This window comes from Emys orbicularis, chromosome 6 (genome assembly GCF_028017835.1).
Source record: "Emys orbicularis isolate rEmyOrb1 chromosome 6, rEmyOrb1.hap1, whole genome shotgun sequence".
Taxonomy (NCBI): domain Eukaryota; kingdom Metazoa; phylum Chordata; order Testudines; family Emydidae; genus Emys; species Emys orbicularis.
This window is the reverse complement of record NC_088688.1, coordinates 125784429-125811790: the sequence shown is the minus strand read 5'-3', so window position 1 is coordinate 125811790 and position 27362 is coordinate 125784429. Positions and strand designations below refer to the sequence as shown.

General features: G+C 46.2%; 1 protein-coding gene across 1 annotated transcript in view; it reads left to right on the top strand.

Annotated features, from left to right (window-relative positions):
- The first annotated feature begins 2638 nt into the window (after positions 1-2638).
- Positions 2639-27362, top strand: part of LOC135880562 (cysteine-rich protein 1-like) — a 51715-nt gene continuing 26991 nt past the window's right edge. The window contains exon 1 of the mRNA XM_065406891.1: positions 2639-2722. Coding sequence (XP_065262963.1) covers positions 2680-2722 — 43 coding nt within the window. The 5' untranslated portion in view covers positions 2639-2679. The remainder of the gene's footprint in view (positions 2723-27362) is intronic.

Sequence of the window (27362 nt, the reverse complement as noted above, 5' to 3'; positions counted from 1 at the left end):
TTTCTTTTCTAACCTGTTGTACGAGGCTTTGGGATTGTTTCGCTGCTTGGGTCGGTAATGTCATTTGTGCCAGTGCAAATTGGGTGCAGTATGTTAGAGTTCTAATGTGGTAGCATTTACAGCAGGGCAACGTTTGTGTAAAATGAGCGTGTGAGGTGCCGGGCAATGGAGACTCCAGCCTTCTGTCTCTAGTAGCAGTATCAAGAGCTGGGTAAACTTGTAACCGTTGTTATGACGCTGAACTTTGCTGGACAATCCCCGGCTTGGAGCAATGCTGGATGCCCCTGTTTCTCTTTTGTTTCCGGGACTGAGACTTGCTGGGAAGGTCTGTTAACGGGACGGCCCTGCCAGCTGGCTGCTATGTGCTGCCTGGGTGAGGTACCGCTCAGAGTGAGCGACAACCGCCAAGCAAAGGCCGTAGACAGAGGCTCCGTAAGAGTTAAGTTGTGAGCTAACAATGGTCAGAAGCAGGGTGAGCACTCACTTCCTGTCACGTTTTCCTGTCTCGCAAACACTGTGAGTGCAGTTTGCCACACTGTTTTAAGGCACTTCACAGCGCCTGAGGTTGAGATGCTGACAGATGCCTGTTTGGAAGTTAAATTACAGCTGGACAAACCTGAGAACAATTCTTTGGTTAAAATTCCCCTGAATTTCACTTCCCATGGATTTTGTCTTTTTCAGATACTTCTCTGACCCCCCCCCCCCGATACCATAGTATCTGAGGGTCTCACAATCTTTAACATACTCACCCTGTGAAGCAGGGCAGTGCTATTATCCCATTGGCTAGAGGGGAAACTGAGGCACAGAGCCACTCAGTGACTTGCCCGTGGTCAATCTGTGGCAGAGCAGGGATTTGAACCCAAGTCCTGGGCTAGTGCCCTAACCGCTGGATCATGTTTCTTATAGTCATAGAGTTTAAGGCCAGAAGAGGCCACTCGATCATCTTGTCTGACTCCTGGTACATCATAGGCCACTAAACCCCACCCAGTTCTCCCTGTATTGAGCCCAATAACCGGGATCAGACCAATGCAGTACAGTCCTCTGGAGACTATACAATTTTACTGCCAGGGCGTTCTCTGTAGGAGCCCCGTGAAGCTGGAACACTGTGGCCCGGCTCAGCCCAGATCTGTCAATCCCCCTGCCACACCACACAAACACATCTTCTTTCAGAGGGCTGTTGGTGGAGGGGTTGTTGAGGGCCATTGGGGAATTCAGTGTCCCGTGTGTGCTGCTTGGGTACACTGTCTTGCTGTATGTTGCAGGGCCGCTGTTTCGATTTGGATGGACAGTGTTTGTTCGAGGTGCATCAGGGGTTCACATAGGCACCAGGTGTAATCATCTACACTTGCCATTTAAAGCGGAAAAAGTCCCTGTTTTGCGCAAAAACCATGGGAGCGTCTACATTTGCCAATGACTTTTGGCGGTAAAACTCAGACGTTTCACCACAAAAAGAAAACCACCTCCATGAGAGGCGTACAGCTCTTACCGGTGATGCTTTTGCGGTGATGTGCAAGTGAAGACACGTTCTTCCTGTTTACAGAGCTTTTAGCCTCCCCAGGATATCCCCCAGTGCCCAGGTGACCACTCTGGCCAGCAGCTCTGCTGCTCTGATGCCAGGTAAACAGACGTCTGCCCCGCCCCCTGTAAAGCCCTGGGAACTTTGAAACTCCCCTTCCTGTTTTCTTAGCAAGTGCTCATTTATCATCTGGCCAGGTGACAAATCCTGCTCCACGGAGCAAACAATCCCCTGCTTGGAGCAATGCTGAGCTACTGGAGCTGATCAGTGTTTGGGGAGAGGAGGCTGCAGGGACCCAGGATGCCCCGCGATCAACCCCGCCCCTTCCCAGAAGACCTATCGTCAAAATGGAGAGAGCTGCACTGTGGGATAGCTGCCCTCCGTGCGCTGCTCTCATTGGCGATGGAAGTGCTGCAAATGTAAACCTGATCTGACGCCAGCGCTTTTCTTTCACCGGCTCCCGATCACCGTTGAAACTGACAGTGCAAAAACTCTTCAAGTGTAGACATAGCCTAAGTTAGACACAAAACTGGCTTGGGGGGGGGGGGGAAATCTGTACTTGTGTTTCGGAGCTGCAAAAGGAAGAGATGCCTCCCACTCCAGAGAGACGAACACTGGACCGGAGGGCTGGACTCTCAGCTCTGCCAATGAGGGTATGTCTACATGGCAAAAAACACAGGCGGCAGCGAGTCTCAAAACCCAAGTCAACTGACACGGGTTTGTGGTATGGCGCTAAAAATAGCAGTGTAAACATTCCCGCTCACGTCCCTTGGGGGAAAAGGTCTGCAAAAGACGCAAAGAAGGCACTTTTGTGATCAAAGAGACTTGTATAAGCAGCATCTGCTCCAGATATCGTGAGTGCTGCACATGGGGTGAAGTTAAACTGGTTCCAGTGTTTCTCCTCTGGTGATGGAGAAGAAGCGTTTCTTAAAGTCTGTGTTTTTGGTTCCAAAAGATAAATTAATTCTTCCCGTAATAAAGCCCCTGAACTCAGCTTCTTACACTACAGTGCTCTCATTTACCTACAACCACAATATCCTGCTTCAAAAGCAGAACACGTCATCATCTTGCTGTTGGCCATGGTTTTCCTGTTGCTTTAGCAAAAGAAGGTTTTTTATACGAGTTCTGCTCAATGCTGTGTGCTGTGCCGAGGAGCCCTGAAGATGATTTCATATTGTCCCATATGTGGAAAGCCTGTTTACTTTGGTAAGTTTCTTCCATTGGAAGCAAGAGCCCTTTTTTCGCATGTTTCTTTAAATGGTAAATGAAGCCAGGCACTTTCTGTTCTACTTCTTTTACATTTGCAGTTAGTGACCCTCCATTCATAACGGCACTTCATCCGCTGGATATCTGATCCGTTTCAGACAGCCAGTTAAAAGTAGTTTCAGTGATTGCACCTGCTTCTCATTCCCTGTTCCAGTTTTTGTGCTTTTTATTAAAAAAAATCATATGTTCCTGTTTTTTAAAATATTTGTATTCACCTGTTGTTGTGTGAAAGACCCCCACAAACTGGAGAAGCTGACTCACTCCGACTATACCGGGGCAGCAGCCCTATGAGAAGTGCTGGCAATTGCACAAAGTGAATACACTGAACAAAAATAGAGAGAAACACTTTTTCTCTAATCTCTTTCGGTCTTAGATGATACTTTTAATAACTGAAGGAAAAGCATTTTCAGACAGAAGTATGATTTTTAAGTTGATGGTGCTCTGTAAAGCTCAAAAGCTTGTCTTTTTGACCAACAGAAGTTGGTGTAATAAAACATATTACCTCACCAAGCAACCTCTTTAATACATTGTCTCTCTATGTATAAATATAATCAGTTCTGAATTATGTGGATGTCTGGACAGAAAACCTCAAGATCAGTCCTCCAAAATTAAACAGGATTAAAATGAATTTCCTTCCAAATTTGCTATGAAATATTTTGGCAATGGACAGGAAAAGTTTACTCAACTTGTTTCAAAATGTACTATGAAATGTGTTAACTGCTTTTATTAATGAAATGATAACCTAAGATAAAGCCACAAAATAGCTTTTGGAACCTAGAAGTGATTTATAGTTTCTCAGATCATATTTGCAGTGGTGCAGTTAGCCCTTATAATACCGCTTGGCTTCATGTGAATTAGGACTGCTACAGTGTACGCATTATACATGTGACAGAGAAACAAGGATGGGTCAATAGTGCAAAAAGGTACATGGAAAAGGTTTGTTCACTTTTTAAGTTAGCAGTTGTTTCAAAGGATTTATAGGATGAATTTTGGTTTATTTTTAAATCACCAGCTACCCTGAGGAGCATGCATGGGATGTATTGGGCTATGGGATGGATTTATCAGAAGCTCAGTACTTGAAGGCTACAAAGGGTAGGGGAGCGTATATTGATGGGGTGCTCACAAATCCACGCTTATAGGTAGCACTCGAAAAGGGGGGGGGTTCGGCTTTCCAGGAAGAGGTTGGAATTTGGAAGAATCCATCTTGTTCCATTTTAGGTTAGTCCAGTGAAAGCCAGCAGCAGCTTCTTCCATTTGCCCTTTGTCTCCCCACTGTTCCCACTTCTGTTTCCTGTGGTTAAAATTACCCAAGATGCCCAGCAAAGATCTGCATAGCAGGGTGGGGTCCTTATTGCTATGTCTCATTAACATTCCGATCCATAGCCAACAGATCCTATCTGTGACCAAAGGGTAATTCTGCACCATGAGCCATATTACCCCTGTGCGGGCAGAGGAAATGAGTGGATCCAGGTGGTGATGGGGCCCAGAAAGGAGGTTGCTACCTGCACAACGTTGCCCTCCTCCCATCACCTCGTGGAAGCCCCTGGATGCTCCAGGGGTATCTGTTCCACTGGTTGGGGCGGGACTGAGCAAGGACTAGAGGAGGCAGAACTGGGGGGCGGGGGCAGGGGAAATCAGTGCTTGCTGTAGGAACATCTGCTCTGGTCTACCCCGTGGGAGCACCATAAGCTGTTCACGGTGACCTTATCAGTATTAACTCACGTGCCGTCCCCTCCCGCTCTCTGAAATGGCCCCTGAGAGGGGCTGAATGAAGCAGTTGCCTGGTGGATGATGTGCCCATGGAGAGCCAATTGGGTGGCTAGGGGGCTTGAGATTTAGGAGGCAGAACAGATGCACATGGTCTCCATTCAGATAGCACTGACCTTGGGTACTCTGTGGCTTCCTTGGGTCAAGTCCCCTGTCAGTTCTGCAGTGGTTGGCTGGGGGACAAATCCCATTACCCCCATTATTAAATAATAAAAGCAGAGACTCCGTGAATGGACAATCAGAATTTCCTGTGCTTTATAGGGGGGAAATCCAGGAAGGGGACAATCCAGCCCATTGCTCTCATTTCATCATTTCTTCATAGAGACACATCATGAAAAGTTTGCCTGGAAAAATGCACTTTCCTGAGGTTTCTATTAACTATGAAGAGAGCATATGTGCACATATTTGATATTATATATATATATATACTCCCCACCCTTCAGGAGCGGGAATTAAAGGTGGGAGACTATCTCAGTGATTTCAGGGGGGGAAAAAATCATACAAGAATGTTGTAAATCATATTAAAAGACACTATTAGAAACCAGGGAAATTCAGGGTTAAGGTTAAATTAAAGAGAAACCAAACATTTTAAAGCATGGGAATGCACAATTCAGGCACCAAACAACCTTAACTCTGCCCCGGCCAGAAGTAAAGTTGAGTGTGATTTTGAGGAACTGAATGTGTAACTGTGGGCAGTTGTGTAGTGGAAATAAGAGGGAGTTTGCTGGGGAGGTGAGTGCGTTTGGGTATTAGTTTGGACGGCAAGACGTGTGGAGAGAGGTTGCAGGGGAGGTGAATGCCATAACTAGTGATTTCCTTGATTTTTAGTACTCCCATTAATAGGAAATGACCTTGAGCTAATTCATTCTAATTGAAGGAAGTTTATTATGGGGGATATATATCTTCCAAACATTATGCAAAATTTATACAAGCCCTCTTAGGCAACGGAACATTTTCATTGTAGCAAATTAATTCCTCTGTTACTTGCTTAAGAATGGGTCATTCACGGTATTATTGGAAATGTTGTGGCTTGCTACATAGAGCAGGTCTTATTTCAACAGCCTCATTATTTTCCTTTTTAAAAAAATGTTTTGATGGATTATTTAAAACATCATGGTTTGGTGCACAGGAACTGCATGATTTTATAGACGCTCTTCTTTGTTAGCAGCTAATGTATCTGCTTAAGTGGTTACAATAGTGCGTGCTTCATTATAACCTTACCTACCAGCATGGTTCAGCCTCTGTATCCACTGTAATCCCTGCGTTTCATGGGTTTATAATTCAATCATTTAAAATCACATCTGGCTTAATAAACTTTATAAAGAGATTGTTTGTCTAGATGCTTTTTTTTTTGGTAGAAATATGATGCAAATTGGACAAATTATGGAGTTTTAAAGAAATGATTTGCATTAGATTTTTGCAAGGCACATAACTTTCAGCCAAAAAAAAAAAAAAAAAAAAAAAGGGTTAATTTAAGAATAAAAATTTGGTACTGTTCTGTTTGTGAACTGATATTATTTGATATTTTGAAATGGCTGTTTGAAATATTTATTTTTGAAACACCACAGATCATACTGCATTTCTATTAGGCATTTTTATTTTTAGTAATAATTAATAATAATAATTGTGTGTCTGCACACACAAATTGCACCCGTTTAACTTAAAAGCAGTTATAAAATGATTTATTTAAATCAGTGGTCCCCAAAATTTTTACCTCATGCCCTCCAATCTCTGTCTGCCCGCCCCCCCCCCCCGAACTGGGGCCAGGAGTGGGGCTGCAGCTCCAAGAAGGGGGACGTGGACACGGGTAAGGGGGACTGGGGCCACAGCTGGGGGCAGGGGAGGGACCGGGAGTGGAGCCTCGGCCGGGGAACAAGGCCAGCAGTCGGGGCCCTGGGCATAGGGGCAGCAGCTGGGGCTAGGAACGGAGCTGGGCTGCACTCCCTCCCTGTCCCCCGTGGGAGCTTGCCTGGGCCCCAGCCGCACCCTCCCGAATGTTCCTTTGTGCCCCCCAGGGGGGCGTCCCCCAGTTTGGGGACCTCTGATTTAAGTGGATGAAAACCCATGTATGGACAACAGAAGCACAACCAATGTTGTCCTGGTTTAAAATCGATTTAAGTGTGTCCACACAGCCTTTTTCATCAGTTATCTAAATCAGTTTAAACATCGTGGGTGAAATCCTGGCCCCGTGAAGTCAAACTCCCATTGATTTCAGTGGGGCCAGGATTTTACCCCACATCTTTAGTTAAACAGGTGCAACTTTGTTGGTAGACCAGCCCTAAGGCTTAGTGTCATATACTGCTGTAGAGATAAACAGATCAATTTTAGCATGAATACAATGTTCAGATCCACAGAGACTGGCATTTTCCATGTGCAGTGATCTGTTGGAGCAGGTTATAAGTGACGGAAGCGCTTGTATACTGTCCCTCTTTACACTGGGACAGAGACCACAGCCAACAGACGCAGATATGCCAGAATACTGCAAAAAAGCAGTTTTCATGCTATCTCCATTCCCATAGCCCATCCTGCTCCATTGAAGCTAAACAAGTTCAGACTGTGAACAGTGAGAGCGATTAACCATCGGAACAACTTACCAAGGGTCGTGGTTGAGTCTCCATCCCTGAACATTTTTAAAGCAAGATTGGCTCTCTCTCTAAAAGACTTGCTCTAGGAATTATTTTCGCCTGTGTTACACAGGAGGCTGGACTAGATGATCACAATGGTCCCTTCTGGCCTTGGAATCTATGAAATCAAGGTTAGTTTTGTCCTTATTTTCAATATTGGTGCAGGAGTGGTCTCTATTTTTGTTCTCAGGGACTGAGTCCAGTCTCACTAGAGCTGGTCAAAGCTTTTCTTGTTGAAACATATTTTGTTTTGTTTTTTTATGGAAAGTATTTGCTCAATGAAAGAGGAATTTTCATGATTTTTTTTTTTTAATTGTTGAAATTTTCAGTGAAAACCCAAAACAAATCATTTTTGGTTTTGGGGTTTTTGATGAAAACTTGAAATATTTTGAAGAAAACGTTCAAGCAAAATGAAAAAAAAAATCATTTAAATCAAAATTGTTCGGGGGCAGGGGGGGGGGGAGAATCACTTTTTGACCAGCTATAGCTCTCTACCAAGTTTTACTATGGTAAATGCATTGACTTGAGTGGAGTGCCTCCTGATTTCCATCGTTGGAAGTGCAAAGACAGTGAAGCTGAAGGGTCTGTCTTCCCTGGAGAGTTAACCCGGCTGATTGCCACCCAGGTCTGAACACCTGGGTAAGCCTAACGTGGACATGAGCAGCCACACTGCAAAGCCCTTCCCTAGTCACTATGTTCTCACTGGTGCTGCACACAGCCGCGTGGGTCACCAGGACTTTTGGGGTCACTTCCCATGGTTCTGTGTGCTGCGGTAACCTGAGCTGCCCCACGATTCTTTCCCAGAGAATTGTGGGAGAACGTGTCTGTCCTTCCGGGCCTGTCAAGGAGTTGTGGGAAAGCATTGGAGAATTATCAGTGCTTGATTAATTTAGCCTGCATCCTCACTGCAAAGTGGGTGGGTTACCAACCCGAGTGAACGCCTCAGCTGAACATTAGCTATTAGCATTAGCTCCAGCTGAGCCAACTAGTTCAATTTGAAAGTGCTGCCAGATTCAGTTTGTGTGGATGGCAATAGGGATTAGGGGCAATGCCTGCTTAGGAGACTGAATTATCTCAGCAGTGAAGACAAACCGTAAGTTAGGGCTGCAGGAATGGGACCAATGCTGGGGTGAACACTGGGGATGAAATCCTGGTTCCAGTGAAGTCAATTGGACCCTTGACCCTTGGATGCGGATTCAAACTGACTGTCAACACTTTGGGGCGTGGGGGGTCATCTGAACGCCTCCCCTGCTGCAGAGCTGGCGTCAGCAGTGTGGGGGCTTCACATGTTATAGGACTCCTGAATTAAACAGCAGAATGCGTTAGCCCCGGCAGCCTCCCCTTGCTCTAGAACGCTGCTCAAGAGAGGTTTGCCATTGCCCTCTGGCCAACTGCTCATTTGGCTTCTGTATTTACCGTGCCTCTGATCTACATTTCCAATGCAAATCAGGTTAGTTTGTCAGGTGTCATGACTCAAAAGGCTTCTGTGGTCTGTGTAATGCTCTTCCTGTAAAGAAGAAACAGGACTTGCCTTCAGTGACTATAGGAGGGTTTCTTTATTCAGGCTGCTGGCCTACAGAGACACCCTGGAGTTCCCGCTGGCTCTCTAGCTCACAGATTGAGCAAAACACTTTAGCACATGCTTAACTGTAAGTCCATGACTAGATCCATTGATAGTCACTGGGACTGCTCACATGCTTAGACTTAGGCATGTGCTTAAGTACCTTCCTGAATAGGGGCCTAAATGAACAGCCCCTGTGCTCCCTAGTCCTGGCCTGGGCTGAGGAGACTGTTCATTAAGCTCCAATTTGATGTCTTCTCCATGACTTGAGGGGACCTGTTCTATGTGACCTTCATTTGGATTTCAGATGCTGCCAGCATGGTTAGGGGACAGGCGTTATCAGCATTACCAATGCACGGTGAGAGGACACACACGACTAACATCACTGACGTAAACAGCCCTGCCAGCCACAGCAACTCAGTGAAGGACAGGCACAAGCCAGGGGATCACAGGACAGATAATGTTTGTAGCCACGATGCAAGTATAGCTGACCTGCTCCTGTCACTTACACTGATTTCAACGGGTATTTTACTATTGATATCCGTGGTGGCAAGATTTGGGCCCTATATGATCCAAGTCAGGGGAATGTTTGCATCACCAGAACCATATCTAGGTCACATTACCCTGATAAGGGAGGAAGTAACTCAGGGTCACCAGTGGCTTTGCTAATGTGCAGCTCTGAATAGATTCTTTCATTACATGACCTTTTTAAACGGCATCCTCCCTGACTGTTCTTTTGTCTTCTTCCTGAGCAATTATTTGTGTAACCTCCCTTCACAGAGGATATCTCCACTGTCAGGTCTGTGCGTCAGGAGGAGGCAGGATGGGATTGTAGCTGTACGTGAGCAAGGTGAAATGGATTTGTACTAAGTTCACTCTGCACTTGCGTCAGGGTTATTACAACTCTGTAGCAAGCCACCACGCACAAAGGCTGATGAAATCTGAGATGCTGGGTGGGGAAAAAAAAGAAGCGAAGAGCTATCAAAGAGAAGCCTTTTTGCCACAGGCAGGAAATACCAGTCCTAGCTTGGTCAGAGTGCATGACAAGACGGAGCAGCTCACTCAAAAACCAGCACACAGAAGATCCATAGACCAAACCCACACCTGTAAGCATGGGGCATGGCTTGAGATGACATTTAGATTTGTGCCATGGAAAACTGGCTATAATTGCTTTCCATAGGCCATGCCCTGCAGCTTTCGCCAGCGTCTCTGGAGCCAACCCTGCTGTTGGCTCCCACTGAAAGGTGCTAATAGCTGCCAGCCGGGGACTGATCGAAAGAATCACAGCCCTTGTGAAAACCAATGGGTGCTGTAGCAGTGTGGACTCACCCCTGCGGCGCCTCCTGCTGGTCTTCTCAGGGAATTAGCTCACCAGCCCTCAGAGCGCCCTCTGCAGGCCGGTGATCCACTGCCACTTGGCTCCTGTGTCCCTCCCTGGACTCCGGTGCCCTGCCCCCTGGCAATAACCCCTTTCTCTCAGGGTCTCCCCTCCCAGGGGAACCCCCACCCACTAACCCCACCTCGCCTCAGTGTATGGCTACTGCCAGTCATCATCTAGCCCCCACGCCCTGGGGCAGACTGCAGTATATGCCACTCATCACAGGCAAGGTTGGGTTTGGACCTGCTGCCTTTGCCTGCCCCTGGGCTGCCCTCTGCAACCCCCAGTACCTGTTGGCCCAATGCTAGGCCGCAGCCTGGGGCTTTCCAGGCTGGAGCTCCCCAGCTCCTCTGCCTTTCCCCAGCCCTGCTCCACTCAGGTACCCTGTCTAGCTCCCTGCAGCCAGGCCCTTCTCCCTCTACAGGCAGAAGGAGACTGTTTGGAGTAGGGCTCACAGTCTTTTTTTACAGGCCAGCTGAGGCCTGATTGGGGCATGGCCCAGCTGCGGCTGCTTCCCCAATCAGCCCAGCTTGTAGAGCTTTTCCCCTGCCCCAGCCCTCTCCCAGGGCTGTCTTTAAACCCCTCTGGGCAGGAGCGGATAACCACCCCGCTACAGGTGCCAAGCCCTCTTTCAGGCCCGACAGAATAAACAATCCAACCTCCTTCTGTAGTCAAAACAGCTGCCAATAATGGGGGGTCTGCCACAGGCAAAGGCTGCCTCAGAGCTGGGCCTGAGGGCCGAGGTGCTGTGCGTGTGGACCGAGGGGCTAACGCAGGCGTGGGGAGATAGGCTGCATGGCGTGTGTGCTGTGCTGGAGGCAGACAGCCAAGCGAAGGAGCGGTGAGCATGACCGTGAGAGGACGCAGAGCTGCAGGACTTCTTGGGCACAGAACTTGCTGGAGGAGCAGTTATGGGGATTTTTGAGCGAGGAAACTGCCTGCTGCTGTTTGTTTCTGTTGTGCTCAGGGGAAAAACGGACTGCGTGCACATGTTTTGCAAACAAACAAGCTTACATCAAGAATACATCTGACTGGTTTCACTGATTTCTCCTCCTCACGGACCCTCTTCCCCCCACCCCCACAACACCCGGACTTTGGCTAACTGGCTTTAATAAAGGACTAAGGAAGAGCTGAGCGTATGATTCCCGATGTGGTGAATTTAGTGTCCCACAGGCCAATCAGCTTGAAGGACTGGATGACTCATGAGGAGTTTGGGCATGTGGCTCGAAGATTAGGGGCCAGATCCTCCTTGTGTAGAGGCAGGTCTGTGCTGCTCTGTCACAGCAAGATCTCCCATGTACAGGGCTCCTCAGATGACAAAGCACTGCCAGAGCCTCCTACATCTATCTCCCCTTATCTTCCTAGAGCCGGAGCCCTGGGGGCATGGGCAAGTGGGGTTCTTGTGAGAATCATCGGAATCCCCTTTCACATCATGCATCTTAGACACAGTTTTGTACTTACAGAGAGGAGGGTGATCAGCTTGCACCTTCCTCACTAGCAGCTGTTATTTCTCCTGCCGAGCTGCTGAATGGATGAACTCCAGTTTTTTAGCGAATTCTACTGCCTCACAACCTGTCCTTCGTATCAATTCTCTGATTTCAATTTGCAAGTCCCTGTCCAGCTACGCTTCAGTAAATTGGCCCATTTCTAATATAGCATGCGAGTCCTCACTGGCATCTGGATATGCTGGCTACACGGATCTCCTCACATCCTCTGCCAGACCAGGTGTGTGGGGGAGGATCTCTTCCTTTCCTCTTCTGCTAGCCTTTAGTTGAGTCCTGGCCAACTCAGATGGACCACTGGCTCCTAACTGCACACCAAGAGCTTGTACCTAGAAGAGGTTTAAAAAAAATGAAAAAAACAACAACACTTTATCTAAGTTGTCCAGGGAAAATTTTTATTTTTTGTGTAAATTCAAATGCCAAAATACTTCAAACAAAACTGGGGTCTGTCTCTCATGTTTTTTTTCATGAAAATTTTCAAGAGGTCTTGGGTTCGTTCTGATAAAGAATGCAAACAAATTTCAGAACCTCATAATGTTTTGCTAAATGGAATTCTTGTTTTCCAGCCAGCCCTACTCAGTTTAAGGGGAGAAATCAGTGATGCACTCAGTGCATTTACTTAGTGTAATTTGTTGATGTTCAAAATGTACACAACTCCTGTTTCCCTTGGACGGAGGGGCTCCCATGCTGCACTCAGGCAATTCCCTTCTGCAGAAACCTCAGCTAAAGTGCAATGGCACAAATCCCCCTGTAAGTGGCGTTGGTAGCTCAGTGGGTGGCAGTTTTCTGTCAGAGTCACTACTGAACCAGATTGCTTGAGGAGGAGGTGTTATATAACTGATTATTATTATTAAGAGCCAGATAATGTGACCAATAGCCAAGCCTTGTCTCGTGCTAGTATTGACTGTTACCTTATCGACCTTATAAATAAGGTCCATCATCTCGTTGGTACCTTAGTGTCTGAGGAACTAGTCAGTGTAGAAGAAGAAAAGCTCTGTGTGGCTCGAAAGCTTGTCTCGCTTACCAGCAGAAGTTGGCCCAATAAAAGATATCACCTCACCCCCACCATGTCTCTCTGAGTAACTGTCGTCGCTGGTGGTGAACTGACTGAGAACCAACATTATACAGTGCCGCATGCTTAGGATTCATTTTTCCATTATGTGGCATTTAAGAAGCTTCTGGATTCCCTGACGTTATCTAATCAAACTCAGGGGGACGATACATTTGCAGTTCAAACTTAAGCTGACTTTGAAGTCCATGGAGCTCTGCCAATTTACAGCAGCAAAGGAGGCGGCCTTTCATTTTAGTTTACAAAACACCCACGGATAGTAGCACCGAAGTGGAAACTGATCCACAACAGTGACAGGGAGAGGCAGAGACGCCGTTGTAAAGAACACGCAGCCCTGCCCTGTTGCTTCTGTATGATCCACAGGGCTATTGTGTGTGTAATGAGGAGATTAAAGAAGACTCATGGAAAGTATGATGGAAGGCGTGCAGACATTGCAGATGTGCTGAAACATTACTTCTTTCCAAGCTCAGGTTTCTTAGCTGAGTTCACAGGGTATTTGAGGCGATAAGTCATTTTTATAAACACCACCTGATGTATGTTTTTACTAAAGAGAAGCCAAAGCCAGAATCTTTTACCTGACCCTGTGCTCGGAACTATGGTGGTTTGGATAAAGTGGATCCTGGATTGGAATCATCCCTGGCTTTGCAAAACCATCATCTGACTGTTGAGGTTCTCGTCTGTATTCTCAACCCAGTCCACATCCAGACATAGAAAGTCTGACAATAGCACAAGCACTAGGTAGGCAGCCCTGGTGAGGCAGGTGTGTATAACACTGGCATGGACCCCAAACACGCCTCTCTACCAGATGCTATAACTAAGAAGGTTTAAGTGTGCCAGGCCCCCTATAGCAACTAGAAAAGACACAGTCCCTGCCCCGAAGAGCTTACAATATATGGATAGGATGCTGCAAGCCCTTTACCTACATTATTTAATATCCATGTTAAAGCACTGGCTAGACACACCAGCAGGGTTTTATGGATTTCCATAATGCTAGGTTCTGCACATCCATGTAATAAGCTGTGATCAATGCTGACTAAGATAAACTGCACTGCTACCCATCATATTGTACGAGTGTAAGTCATGTCCAGGGGTTTGCAGTGGTGCAGCTCCACCTCTGGCAAATCCCAGAGCAGCCACGACCTAAATGAGCAGGTCAGACAAAGGGTGGGAGAAAAGGAAGGACTATTATTTCATGTTACAGATGGGGTAGCCCAGAGATGAAATGACTTGTCTGAGGTCACCAGTCCTGCACACACTATCCAGGGGAGGCCGCACCATTGATTAATATAAAGGCATTAGTATATTGCCAGATAATTCTCAATCCTGTTCTTTACGCATGCTAACATCGTTTGCCTCTTTGACCGTTGACCAGAGCTGTCTATAAAGATGCCCAGGTCCCCTTCCTGAGTAGATACAGTTAATTTAGAACCCTGTGCGGTGTGTGAGTAGTTTAATTTTTTCCTTCCAGTGCACGTTACTTTGCATTTATGAGCATTGAACTTCACCTGCCATCGTGTTGCCCATTCTCCTAGCCTGACTGAGTCCCTCTGAAGTTCCTCACAGCCCTCTCAGGACTTGACTAAGCCAAATAACCAAATTTTGCAGATGTGTAAATGGCACCGCATAGGCAGCTGGTATCCCTCTTCCCCCGTGATGTGGGGTGGTGCAAACGTACAGCAAGGAAACCCTCTGCTTAGCTAATCCTGGGCAATGATCCCCCATTGACATCAATGGGAGCCACAACTCACATCAGTAAGACAAAGTGGGTGAGGTGATCTTCTATGGGACAGAAGTTGGTCCAATAAAAGATATTACCTCCGTCACCTTGTCTCTCTAGTATCCTGGGACCAACACGGCTACAACCACATGGCATACAACCACGTCAGTAAGGCAGAGAAACTGCTCACCTTAATACCTTGTACTTTAAACTAAATTAACCAATGGGGGCAGTGTCAATTTGTCTCATCAACCAGCTGGCATCAAGTAGCTCGCCACAAATTCAGATACAGCCGATTCTCCGAAATAGTCGAGACAGCAGGTTGATTAGCTAGGCTCCATGTCTATAATTCATCTCACTGAGGAGGACAGAGGTGGTGAAAATGAACTTGGGCCACCTACTTTGGTTGAATGTCCTGGTCTCATCAGAAAGTGAAAGAGTGGGGCTACTATAAAACACAGCAGAGCCAATGGTGCTACTAATCTTACTGTCTGTGCGTAAAATAAGCATCAGTCGGTAATGAATAAGCATGTAGCTGGAATATTAACTTGAGGGAATATTACTCACATTGTGCCTTCAAACTGATGCCTGAGAAAGAGGAGTGGCAAGAGTGCAGAATTTAACAGGGAATAGCAAACATTCTCAAAACCCAGCTACCCTTACAACCCCGCTCACCAAACTGAGGGGCCTGAAAGCAGCTCATGTGCCAGGAATGAACCATGTGACCTAAACTGACCAAGAGCACTAGTAAGAATTTACTTCCCTCCCTGGTGGTGGCCAGGTAGGTACTTTATGCTGTTATAATTCAACGTGAGTCTTTCGCTGGGGTTTCTTTTTAGAAGAAGGATGTTGAACTTGTTGGAGACAAAAATGGTCCATTCCCCTTCTTTTTGTCATCTGTTGCTAGAGGCCCCTCTTCTCCCCTCCCTTTAATAATTAAGATTATTTGTGTTAAGTTCATGGGCCATATTCAGCCTTGGTGTAAGCAGCCATGGAAGTTAAGGCAGCCATTTATGCCAGGGCTGAACTTAGTCCAGGATTTGATCCTTCAGATGTCAACAGCTCTTTCTTATTTCTTTCTTGGTATCACAGTCTTCTGTTTGTGACATCACAGCCATTTCCATAGCAGCCAGTGATGTCATCTCAAAGAATTGCTATGACTTCCGGTGGGGAATAAGTAAGGCTACGATTTAGTCACGGGTATTTTTAGTAAAAGTCATGGACAGGTTAAGGGCAGTAAGCAAAAAGTCATGGGCAGAAACCGGTCCATGACTTCCATGAATCCGTGACTTCCGTGAAAGACTCGCAGCCTTATGAATAACCAGCAGGAGTGATTGATTCTCAAGGAACAAACAACACACATTCCTAATAGTATAAATGTGGTTAAGAAATACAGAGAAGTAGGATACAATTTTGTACTTGATTGTTTGTCAAAGTCCTTGAAAAGGCTTCAGCACTTGGAGGAGTGTTTCCTTCAAAGCTTTCAAAGACGTGGTCCAACCCCCACCGACTTACTATTGAATTAACTTACGCTGGGATGCCTTTCGTCTCTGAGCCCAGACACAGAAAATAACAGCACAGCTAAAGACATGCTGAAGAGCTACACAGGAGTTGTGGGCCAGATTCTCAGCTGGTGCCAGTGACTGACATCGGCTGGGGATCTGGCCCATGCAGTTGATTCACAAAAAGAAACTGATTAACACAGGCTGAGAAATACAGGTTAAAGTGGGAACAAATGAGGAGGAGGAGGAGGAGGAGGAGGATGGCTGGCCCAGTGGTTAGGGTGCAAACTGGGACTCAGATCTTTGCTCTGCTACAGATTTTCTATATGCCCTTGGGTAAGTTACTTAGCCTCTCTGTGCCTCAGTTCCCTGTCTGTACAATGGGGATAACAGCACAGCACTGCCCTGCCTCACTGGGGATGTCTGGGAGGGGGCTCAGTACTGTGGTGATGAGCTCTGCTAAGTACCCGAGATAGAAACAGCAAAACAAAACTTTAAGCAGAAACCTCAGCACAGCCTTAAAAAATAGGCTCTGCAACACTTTAGCCTGGCCGTTTTCTCTAGAGAGCTGGGGCAGATCACCACTAAACGGACAGGGCCAGCGACCAAGCCTGCTAATGATTTTGGCAAGACACTCTGCCCTTAGCTCTTGGTCTCCTGGCTAATAAGGAATGCCCAGCTCTGGATGAGTCAGCAGCCTGCTCTGCCTGCACTGAGGCCCTGTGTCTCTGCACTGCTCCCAGTGCCATTCCCTCTGGCAACCCCCCTCCCGCTCCAACTGCTGCTGCCAGTGCAGACCCGGGAGCGCAGTGTACCGATAACGGCCGTGCACTGCCAATGCAGACCCGGGAGCGCAGTGTACCGATAACGGCCGTGCACTGCCAGTGCAGACCAGGGAGCGCAGTGTACCGATAACGGCCGTGCACTGTAAAGGGGCTGCTGCCAGTGCAGACCAGGGAGCGCAGTGTACCGATAACGGCCGTGCACTGTAAAGGGGCTGCTGCCAGTGCAGACCAGGGAGCGCAGTGTACTGATAACGGCCGTGCACTGTAAAGGGGCTGCTGCCAGTGCAGACCAGGGAGCAGAGTGTACCGATAAAGGCCGTGCACTGTAAAGGGGCTGCTGCCACTGCAGACCAGGGAGCGCAGTGTACTGATAATGGCCGTGCAGTGCAAAGGGGCTGCTGCCAGTGCAGACCAGGGAGCGCAGTGTACCGATAACGGCCATGCAGTGCAAAGGGGCTGCTGCCAGTGCAGACCAGGGAGCACAGTGTACCGATAACGGCCATGCAGTGCAAAGGGGCTGCTGCCAGTGCAGACCAGGGAGCACAGTGTACCAATAACGGCCGTGCAGTGTATAGGGGCTGCTGCCAGTGCAGACCAGCAGGTGGAGTGTACCGATAACGGCCATGCAGTGCAAAGGGGCTGCTGCCAGTGCAGACCAGGGAGCGCAGTGTACCGATAACGGCCATGCAGTGCAAAGGGGCTGCTGCCAGTGCAGACCAGGGAGCGCAGTGTACCGATAACGGCCATGCAGTGCAAAGGGGCTGCTGCCAGTGCAGACCAGGGAGCGCAGTGTACCGATAACGGCCGTGCAGTGTATAGGGGCTGCTGCCAGTGCAGACCAGCAGGTGGAGTGTACCGATAACTGCCGTGCAGTGTAAGGAATGGACATAGATGCTGAATTGCTCTCCGTCATGGAGAAGGGCCATTCATTTTCTGCTGCATACACATAGAACTCATGGTTGTTGCATTCACGACGAGTGATGGCTATTGCTGGGTACAGTGGAAGTTTATTCTGGAGCAGCAGAGAGCTTTCTGGTGTAGCTTCTCCTGTCACTCTTGATAATTTATGCACCGGTTACTAGTATGGGATGTAAAATACTCTCCCACTCCCCTCCCTTCCCACCCCACCGCATCCCACCTCTTGTCTTGGGCAGTCATTTAGGTCTGTGCAGAGCAGGTATGAAAACACCACTATCCTAATCCGGTAGAGTTTGATACCTGCTTTGCACAGGGTGTAACTGACTGAGCAGAGCAATGTGGAATCAGGGTTTGCTGCTGGCATTCCTAGTTGCTGTAGGTCAGTTGGGACGTGACAGGTAAGCTGTTGAACGGAATCCACGCTGATTTCCATGGTGAGAGAGAACAGCAATAGAAGAGAACATGAGGAAGATAAGGGGGGATTGCTTTTCCCCCTTGGCAGGGGATCCCTTTATGACTGGAAGCACATTCTAAACACCCGTTCTCATGCATCCTGGCTAATAGACTGGCTAAGATGCTGCAGCCGCAGCAATGCTGGGAATGAGAACTGTGGCTACCTTATTCTTAACTCACCCCACATTGCAGTCATTAGCTGGGGGATCACATTCAGAGAGCCAGATGCCCTTCCCTTTACTCCAGAGGAGAAGTACATTGCCCTGCTGTTGAAAGGAATGGACCACGTGCTACTCAACACAGGTACAGGGACCAGAATCTGGCCCATCTGGGCTAAAGCTGAGAGCCAAAAAAGCACCTGACAGACTACTCACAAGGCATCGGTGTATTGAGCCGGCCTTTCCACCTATTCCCACCACTGCTAGCCCCTTGCTCCTGCAGAGCCAATGCCCTTTGAGCGCCTAAGTGACCTGCACCTGGCTGCGTCGTAACCTGTGTGTGCTCAGTGAAACTGTTTGGCGGCCAGTCCTCTTCCTCAAACAGAAGGGATCTGATGGCGTAAGTTGCTAAATGGAGCAGGAAAACACAGAAGGGGGAAAACACGCACCCTAAAGAGCGTGCATGACCAAATACCTTTGGGATCCCACACCACTCGCTAGGCCTTTCTGCGGAGAACACTCGTGTTAGAGCAGGAGGCTCTAAAGTTCAGAGTCTATTCATTTTCGTTGTGTTACCCTCACTGCTGGATTTCATTCGACAGGGAGAGGAGCCCTCTACAGACGCCTCATGCAAATGAGCTCCTGCTGAGAGCTGCGCTGACATACTAATGCTTCACCTCACCAAGGGCACCCACACGCGTAGGTTGTTCTGAACAGCCTCTCCCCTAGGGCGAGGGGAATGTTCTGTGCTCAGCACGGCTGCAGCATGCCTTGCAATTTAGCAAATGAAGGGAAGATTCCCCCCCCCCAAGTATGTGATGCATTGTGCATTTAATAAGTCCCATTGCAGCATACTGGAAGCAAGGGGATGGGACAGAGCCACTGACGGATTTTTGCTATCAGCATTAAACAGCTCCATTATCAATCAGCAAGTAACCGCAAAAGGAAAAAATGGGGCAGCACAGTGCCTGGTGATAGCACATGGAGCTTTTCACTGCATGGTCACCACTGCTTTTAATTATGCTAAGGTCAGCAGTAATCCAACCTCACCACACCAGACCCTCAGCTGGTGTCAATCAACATCGCACCATTTATTTCAGTGGGGAGGGTCTGGGGCACTATATTGATCTAGGTTCTTATAGGGCTTCCATCACTGCATAACATAAGCATATCGCCTATATTAGTGCATTTATTTTTACAATACCCCATGAGGCAGGGCAGAGCTATTATACCCATTTTACAAATGGAAAACCAAGGCACAGAGAGACTAAGTGACTTGGCCAAGCTGTAAGAGACTGGATGCGGGGCCGTCCTACCTAATAGTCAGGGTGGGAGGCTGGCCTAGTGGCCAGAGCCCAGATCAAGAGCCAAGTTACCAAGTCTAGGGAGCAGAGCAGAGCCAGAAGCCAAGAATCAGAGCCAGACTTTCAGAAGGAAAGCAGACCGGCCGCATCGGTAGGAGCATAGAACCTGATTGAGTAGCTAGCCCTGCTACAGGGTTTAAGAATGTGCCTGCTGGTATCTTCAGCCAATCAGGGGGCCAGGTTCATTTGCTGAATCAGCTGAGGGCAAGGATCTGGGTCTGGGCTCAGCTGTGGGTCCCTGACACAGTGAGTCTGCAGCAGAGCAGTGAGGTGAGCGTAGCTCTGGGGTGTCACAGTGAGCACTCACCCCCCTGCTTCAAATTCTGCTCTGCCGTATACCTGGCAGACTCCTCGGCTTTCAGTGGATTCTATAGGTAGATGTTGAAATCCTTGTTCCTCCATGGGAGTTAAAAAACCTCATCCTTTGTGTAGCTGTCCCATTAGCAGGGTCGAAGTTCCTTCTCATCCGCTTGCTGTGTCTTTCGGTTCCAAATGATGTCAACATCAACTAAATCCCTCAGTAACGTGGCTTGCAGGAAAGCAAAGAACCCACTGCAGACCGCTTCATGCTCCATAATCACATATAGAGGCACTGACTAAGGTCAGGGACTCAGTTAAAGAATCTCATCCATTGAACATTTTCGCTTGAAAAGATTTTTCATTGGCCAGTAGGGTTTAGCTGAAAATGCAATTTTCAATTTTGCATGGTCATGTGACAGGAGTAAAGACTCAAAGAAAATCACTTTTTTTCTAACACTGAACAAGCAACTCTTTGCACTAAGGAATAACTATGAGGGCTAAAGCCACTCTGTCATTCTGCATTTCACTGCAGAGGTTCCTTAACCTGCTCCTGACTGGCTTCCGCCTCTGGATTTAAAGAAACAGTTCCCATAGCTCCTCACAATTTAGGGACTCAATAGTTTGGCGTCTCAAGCCCGCCATGCTGTAAGTTGCTGTGTATGGAAGCAAATTGCATCTACAGTTTGGCACATGACTACCGACGTTAGCTGTATAACTGAAGTTCATCTTCTTCACAATGTAGCCCTTGAAGGACTCAGTTTCCTTATTACTCTGATTTGTATAAGTCACATAGGCCCACTCCTTGATCTGTGTCTTAGCAAACCCCTGCACCTTCGCTTGATGACCTAGGACCCTCCAGGAAACCGGAGTCTCTAGCTCCAAGTTGAATTCTGCTCTGTCCTGCTGTTCTCTGAGTCTTCCATCACCTTCCCTACGTACAAAGCCCCCTGGGGTTGCAGAGAGTGTCTCAAAAGTGACGGCAGGAAAACAATGCCCATTTACCAAACGGGATTATTATTTGTACTGTAGTGGCTACGGGCCCGAACATGCTAGGAGCTGTACAGACACACAGCAAAAGACAGTCTGTGTCTTGAAGAGCCTATGGTCCGAATGGAGAAGACAGACAAGGGGAAACAGAAGCACACAGAGAGAAGTGACTTGCCTAAGGTCATCTAGCAGGTTAGCTGGTAAGAATAACACCTAGCTATTAGAGAGAACTTTACAAAGGAGGTCAGTGGTGTTATACCCATTTCACAGATGGGTATACTGAGGCACAGGGAGCTGACACAACTTGCCCATGATCACCAGCAGGCTAGTGACGGAGCCAGGAACAGAACCCAGGTCTCCTGAGTCCTAATGCAGGGCTCTAGCCACTAGGTCTCTTTTTTTGTAACTAGGTATCTCATCTCCACTGTAAGTCTAATCCAGTCCCACATCAATGCTATTTCTCCTCTAGCACGGCCCTGGACTAGCAGGCTGTCCGAGGGACCAAGAGGGATGATGAAATGAGAGGTTGCTGAGCCAGATGAACACAGCAGAACAGATAATACGGAGGCTTCTTCTCCAAGCGGGTTGTTCTCCATGGTGCAACAACCTACCATAGCAGAGGATTGGTACATGACTAATGCTGTCTCATTGCTTCCTTGAGCCCCTCCATCAGCCTAGCTGCACAATATGAGAATGAGACAACAGAGGGGTAAACTGCTTGGAGCAGGCACTGTCTTTTTGCTCTGTGTTTGTACAGCACCTAGCACCATGGGGCCATGGCTGGCCGCTAGGCACTATCGCAATACAAAGAACAACAATAAATGTCGCATTCAGTGCACCTATTTAAGAAAAGAACGGACATGTGCTTAACCGTCCATCGGTCTTAGTGGACATACTTCTACAACAGCAGGGCTTTCCTGGCAAAGGGTTAGGGTTAGGGTTACTAAGAGGGGTCTGCATATCTCCAAGTGGGCTGTATATTAGAATAAAGTATCAGCCATTAACAAAACCAGTTTACATACCCTGGGCCAGTTCTGATCTGGAACCCTATCGCCTTCAGCGGAGTTAGTCCTGATTTACATAAGTGTAAGTGAAATCAGGCTGCTTGTATACTATTGGTTAGCAGTAATAAGGAATAAACACAAGTATCAGAGGGGTAGCCGTGTTAGTCTATATCCACAAAAACAACGAGGAGTCCGGTGGCACCTTAAAGACTAACAGATTTATTTGGGTATAAGCTTTCGTGGGTGAAGTGGTTTTTTACCCACGAAAGCTTATGCCTAAATAAATCTGTTAGTCTTTAAGGTGCCACCGGACTCCTTGGAATAAACATGGTCGTTCTTGCAATTATTATAGCTTTCTGCATAATACCAAAATTAATGATTGGAACCTTAACCCTCAAGAGTTAAACAGAAACTGAGATTTAATGGATTTACAGGGTAAAACTTCTGTATATTGACAAGTGCCAGAAAAAGATGGAGGTAAATATTTGCAATTTATTGTATGGAATTTTAGCTACATGGATCCCATTAAAATCAACCCAAGTCACTGGATCGAATTCCAGTACAATGCTTCATGATTGCCACATTATTGTGCTGTCGCAACGTACCATGCTGCACAATGCATATACTGTGCTGAAGCAATGTATGTACCCTCCATAATGATTTTGCTAACAGGACGGAGCTTGGTTAATTATTCTTATCTTAAAATACAACAACAAACAAAAAATGCTATGATTGTTGCATGTGGGCTACCTATTGGCATCAGGAGAGAGGATCTGACGATCCCTCTTGGCATTCTGAACTTCCCCGTAGCGTCATCCATTCGGTGTTGGAGTGGTGCCTGAGAAGCATTTGAAGCCAGACCGCTGTATGCGTTCTCTACTCTTTTGAACCACTTCCCCGTGAGAAAAATGAGTTCTGCTCATTTGTTTAGAGGCTGGGACATGATGGACCAGATCCTCAGCTGGTGGGTAAATCAGCGTAGCTTCATTCAAACTAACAGACCTGTGCTGATATTACACCAGCTGAGGAGCTTCTGCTACGTCTTTCATGACTAGTTTCTTCCTGGCCATCTTGTGACTAAAACCCCAAGCACCAGTGTTTCAGGGAGAGGTGTAGTTTCTGGGAGGAAAAACAGGCTGCAACGCATGATTTCTACACAAGGCTATCTTTGCAGTCTGGTTTGGGAGGAAGAGGAGAGTGACGTTTTCTATGGAAGATCTTCCATTCTCCTGCTACAGTTTGGTCCCCGCTGCCACGACTTGCACCAGGGTGCTTTCTTAGGTGCTGCAGGCATGTTATGGAGCCCAGCAGCACGGCTTGTAGATATAGCTGCGAGTGATGGTGGAGTCCTTGGGACAAAGCAAGGCCGGTTCTGTAATTGCTGTAGGAAAATGGAACCCTGAGTTCAAAGGTATATTGATCGTGGATCATCACAGGCGCAACATGCAGGGAGGGTTCATTAGAGCTCCAAGAGGGGGAATAATCATTCTGAATCATCTTCTAATGGAAGAAAATGGATCTCCCCATCTCACAGCTGCCCAGCTGAGAGACGCTCATGTTGCAGGTTTCTAGAATGTACATATCAGCGTATACTCATACCTTCACTTTCCATCTTCTTCCACTTGTCAATTCCTGATCCCACCAAAATAACTTTGCCCACTAGATTCAGCCCGCTCAGCCATGCACTGGTGATTACAAAGCAAGTGAAGCAGAAGCTGAAGCATGAAGCAATGCTGCATGGCTTGATCTCATGTCAGATCTTGCAAATAAACCCCAAAGGGGACTATTTGTGTTGTCTACAAGTACCAAAACTGGCATGGTGCGTAAAGCTCCAGGGCCTTGTCTAGATGGGGGAAATTGACCTGCCTGGCTATTCCAGATTCACCATTCTGCCATAGCTGTTCTGATATAATTTACCAATTTTGGAGTAACTCCCTCATGTGGGCGCTCTGTTCCAGAATCAAAGTGATGCTATTCCAGAATAATTACTTTGTCTCCATGGTCACTTTTATACGGGATAAAGCGTCCACATGGGGACTTATTCTGGACTAGCTAGAGCGGAATAGTTATTCTAGACAATCACTTTCTCCTGTGTATACAAGCTCAGATAGTCCACAGTCTAGCCTCACTGAAGTTAACAGCCCCAAGCTTTAACCCTACCCTGAAGTGAACATTTCAGCCAGCAAGCAGAAAGGTTGCACTGGGTCAGTCTGGAATATGGTTACATACAGGTTGGGGGGAAACATGGAGGCAGAGAGTTTAAAAAGCAGCCTTGCCTAGCAAGAAATTGGTCTCTGGAAAATGGAGGGTGAGGGACACTTTAATTGACAGCTCATTTAAACTAGGCTGTTTCAGAACGTGAAGCTGACACTGTTAACAAATCTCACCGAAGAATGTTACAACTTGACCTGGATGGAAAATGCCATTTCGTTTTTGTACAAAATGTAGAGAAAATGTCCATTCCCCTCCCCCCAATTTCCCATGAAAGTATTTCAATTTTTTTTTAATGAAAAACCAACACCAAAAAGCAACAAACATTCAGTGTTTTCATGAAACATTTTTTGGTTTTCCAAAACCAAAAATGGAAAATCTTCACTGAAATCCAAATCAGAACCAGAAATAGTTTGCTGAAAAATGTTCAGGTTTTGGATTCCAGTTTTTCACTGAAACATCTGAAATGTTTAATGAAAATAAATAATTTCCACCAAAACAATAAATGAATGAATCAATAAATGTGGTCAAAAAGCCATTTTTGGCAAAAAAAATCTTTCCAGCTAGCTCTACTTAAAACTGTGAAGGCAAATATAGATTCTCAAGATGGTTTTTATTATGTGCCTCAATTAGCAGCAAATAATAATCTGTCTTCTTAAAGGGCTGAGAAATGACCTAATTGTCATGATGTCCTGCTAAGCTTCAGAAGCGGCATGCAAGGTACAATTATGAGCCACGGTATGTGTGGACTGTTGTAACTGTATGAGAAATCTATTTTCCTGGTAATTATTTCGGTTCCTGTGAGGATACAGGTACTGTTTCTTTAAGTCTATTGCAGGAAGCTATTGCAGGCTTTGGGGAAGAATTTCTACAGTGCAGCAGAGAGAGACAGAAGCTTTAGGGATAATACTGGTTTCCTTAGTCTCATCGAGATGCTTGTTCATTGCTAGAATCCCTCTTTCTGGCATTTTTACCATTGTCCCATGATGATCCCATTTCTTGAGATTAGACTTGGCCTCCCCTTTTTAATGCACATCAAAGGAGACCAGAAGGTTCTAATAGAGGAGTGTGAAACAAGAAGGTTATTATAGTCACATTGTTTCCGACTCTCTATCCAGTTACGTTCATGGGCCATTTTCATCTACAGAGCAAAGTACCAGATTCTGAATGCCTTATATAGTCAGTCTTTCCCATGTTCTATGCTTTGACTGGCTTTTCCGAAGTTAGGCTCTCCCATAAATTGCTCTAAGCTGAGGAGATGGCAAGTGATTCAAACTGCAGAGGAATGAAGAGCTCAGAGCAGTTTGTTTCACAGCTGTCAGGAGGTGCATTAAGCTGTAAAATTCTGATATTGTTCCTCTCAAATACTATACAGTGCAATGGATAATGGAGTCAAACACTAGAGCTAAGCAAATATTGGCGGGTGGGGGGGAATAAAGGGGGAGGTGCCATGCATCTTTATTTGAATTCCAAATCACATGTGGCTTTCATGTGTTCATGACCTTTTATGTTCCCTTTCCATTAACACGTGTGCATTTGAGCTCAGCTAGTGAGAACGCTGGTGAAAATCGAATGTGAAGCTTGGCTGCTCAAACACTCGTTGAGAGCAAAACGGAGACTGAATTCAATGAAAATTCCCCGTTCACATTGTGTTATTAGCTAAATGCGCTGTCAAATCAGGGGATGGAAACAATGCCACGTCGCTTACATAACTAACCAAAACACTGGTGAATAGTTTATTGCGAACAATCTGCAGACCGAGAATTATTTTCTGAAGACAGTTGGGAGCATTTCATGATCCGTTCACAGAAAATATGTACCCAGAAATAAAGGCAACAAAATTATTTAGTGTCAGTTATTCACTCAGCTCTGTCAAATAAGTCGTGGGCTTTTAAAACGGATGGATAATTTCAGGATCAGCAATATTTATAGTTATTAGAGACAGTTGAAAAATGGGCCGGAAATATAGTGAGAATTTTTTCCTATTTCCTCATCAAAATTTCCGTGAAATATTTAATTGAAATTTCAACATTGTTCAGCCTGGTCTAATGGCTTGCTATGTTATGATCTGGCTAATCGAATCATGTGCTTAATGTGTTTGCTACGGGCAGCTGTCAGGCTCCAATTCAAACAGGTATTTAAGCATGTGAGCAGGCCCACTGAAGTCATGCCATTGAAGTTAGGGATGAGCTTAAACACCTGGCTGAATTGGGGCCCCAAGGAAGGAATTTCCCCAAATTCCCCTATTCAATTGCACCAGTGACTAGAGGCACTTGAATTGGGGATTTTCCCACCTTTCTCCAAAGCATCACGTATTGCCCACTCATTCTATTAGACTAATAACACCTAGCTCTTCTACGGTGCTTTTCATCAGTGGATCTCAAAGCGCTTCACAATCTTTAATATAGTTATCTTCCCAACATCCCAGTGAGGGCAAGAAATGTTATTATCCTGGTTTTACACATGGGGAAACAAAACACACAAAGGCCAAGTAACTTGCCCAAGGTTACCCAGGAAGTCTGTGCCAGAGCAGTGAACCCAGGACTATCAACTCCTAGGCTAGCATGTTAACAAGGGGAGCATTCCTCCTCTCAGTGCACCATTCCACCAATGACCTGATCAGGGTGTATTTGATTTAAATCAAATTGATTTAAATCACTAGTCAGAAAGACTCGATTTAATCATGGATTTCTACATAAAAGTGCATTCTTGTTGGTTGTTATAACCTTAATACACATTCTTCACAACTCAGAGATAGATGTAGGTTTCATTTTTAGAAGATGCACACTATATATTATTAAAGTGATTTATTTTGAAAACTTTTCAGATTAATTTTACAGCTATATCAGAAAATGAATGATTGTTTGGTTATTTCATTTACCAAAGGTAATCGAAGCAGATATTTATGAAGTCATTGGGAGGTGAACTATCTCCAATTCAACAGGATAATCATTAATATTTGGAGGATTTTCGTGTCATGCTGTATTAGGAGGAGAACATCACCAGACACACATTTAAAGTTTTTTATTTAACTAAAACAACAACGTTATGTATTCTGGATTTTTTTCTTCAACAGCAAACATACAGTATTTTAACAAAACAAGCATATGAATTTTTGAATGTAGTTAAAACATTCAAGATTTTTAAAATCAGGTTTGTTTTTGTTAAAATTGTTTTTAACTAAAATAGTTAAATGAAATATTAAAAAAAACAAAAAACAAAAATTAAATCGACTATGCCAGCCAGGTCAACATGAGAAACTTAAAATATTGGCTTCTGC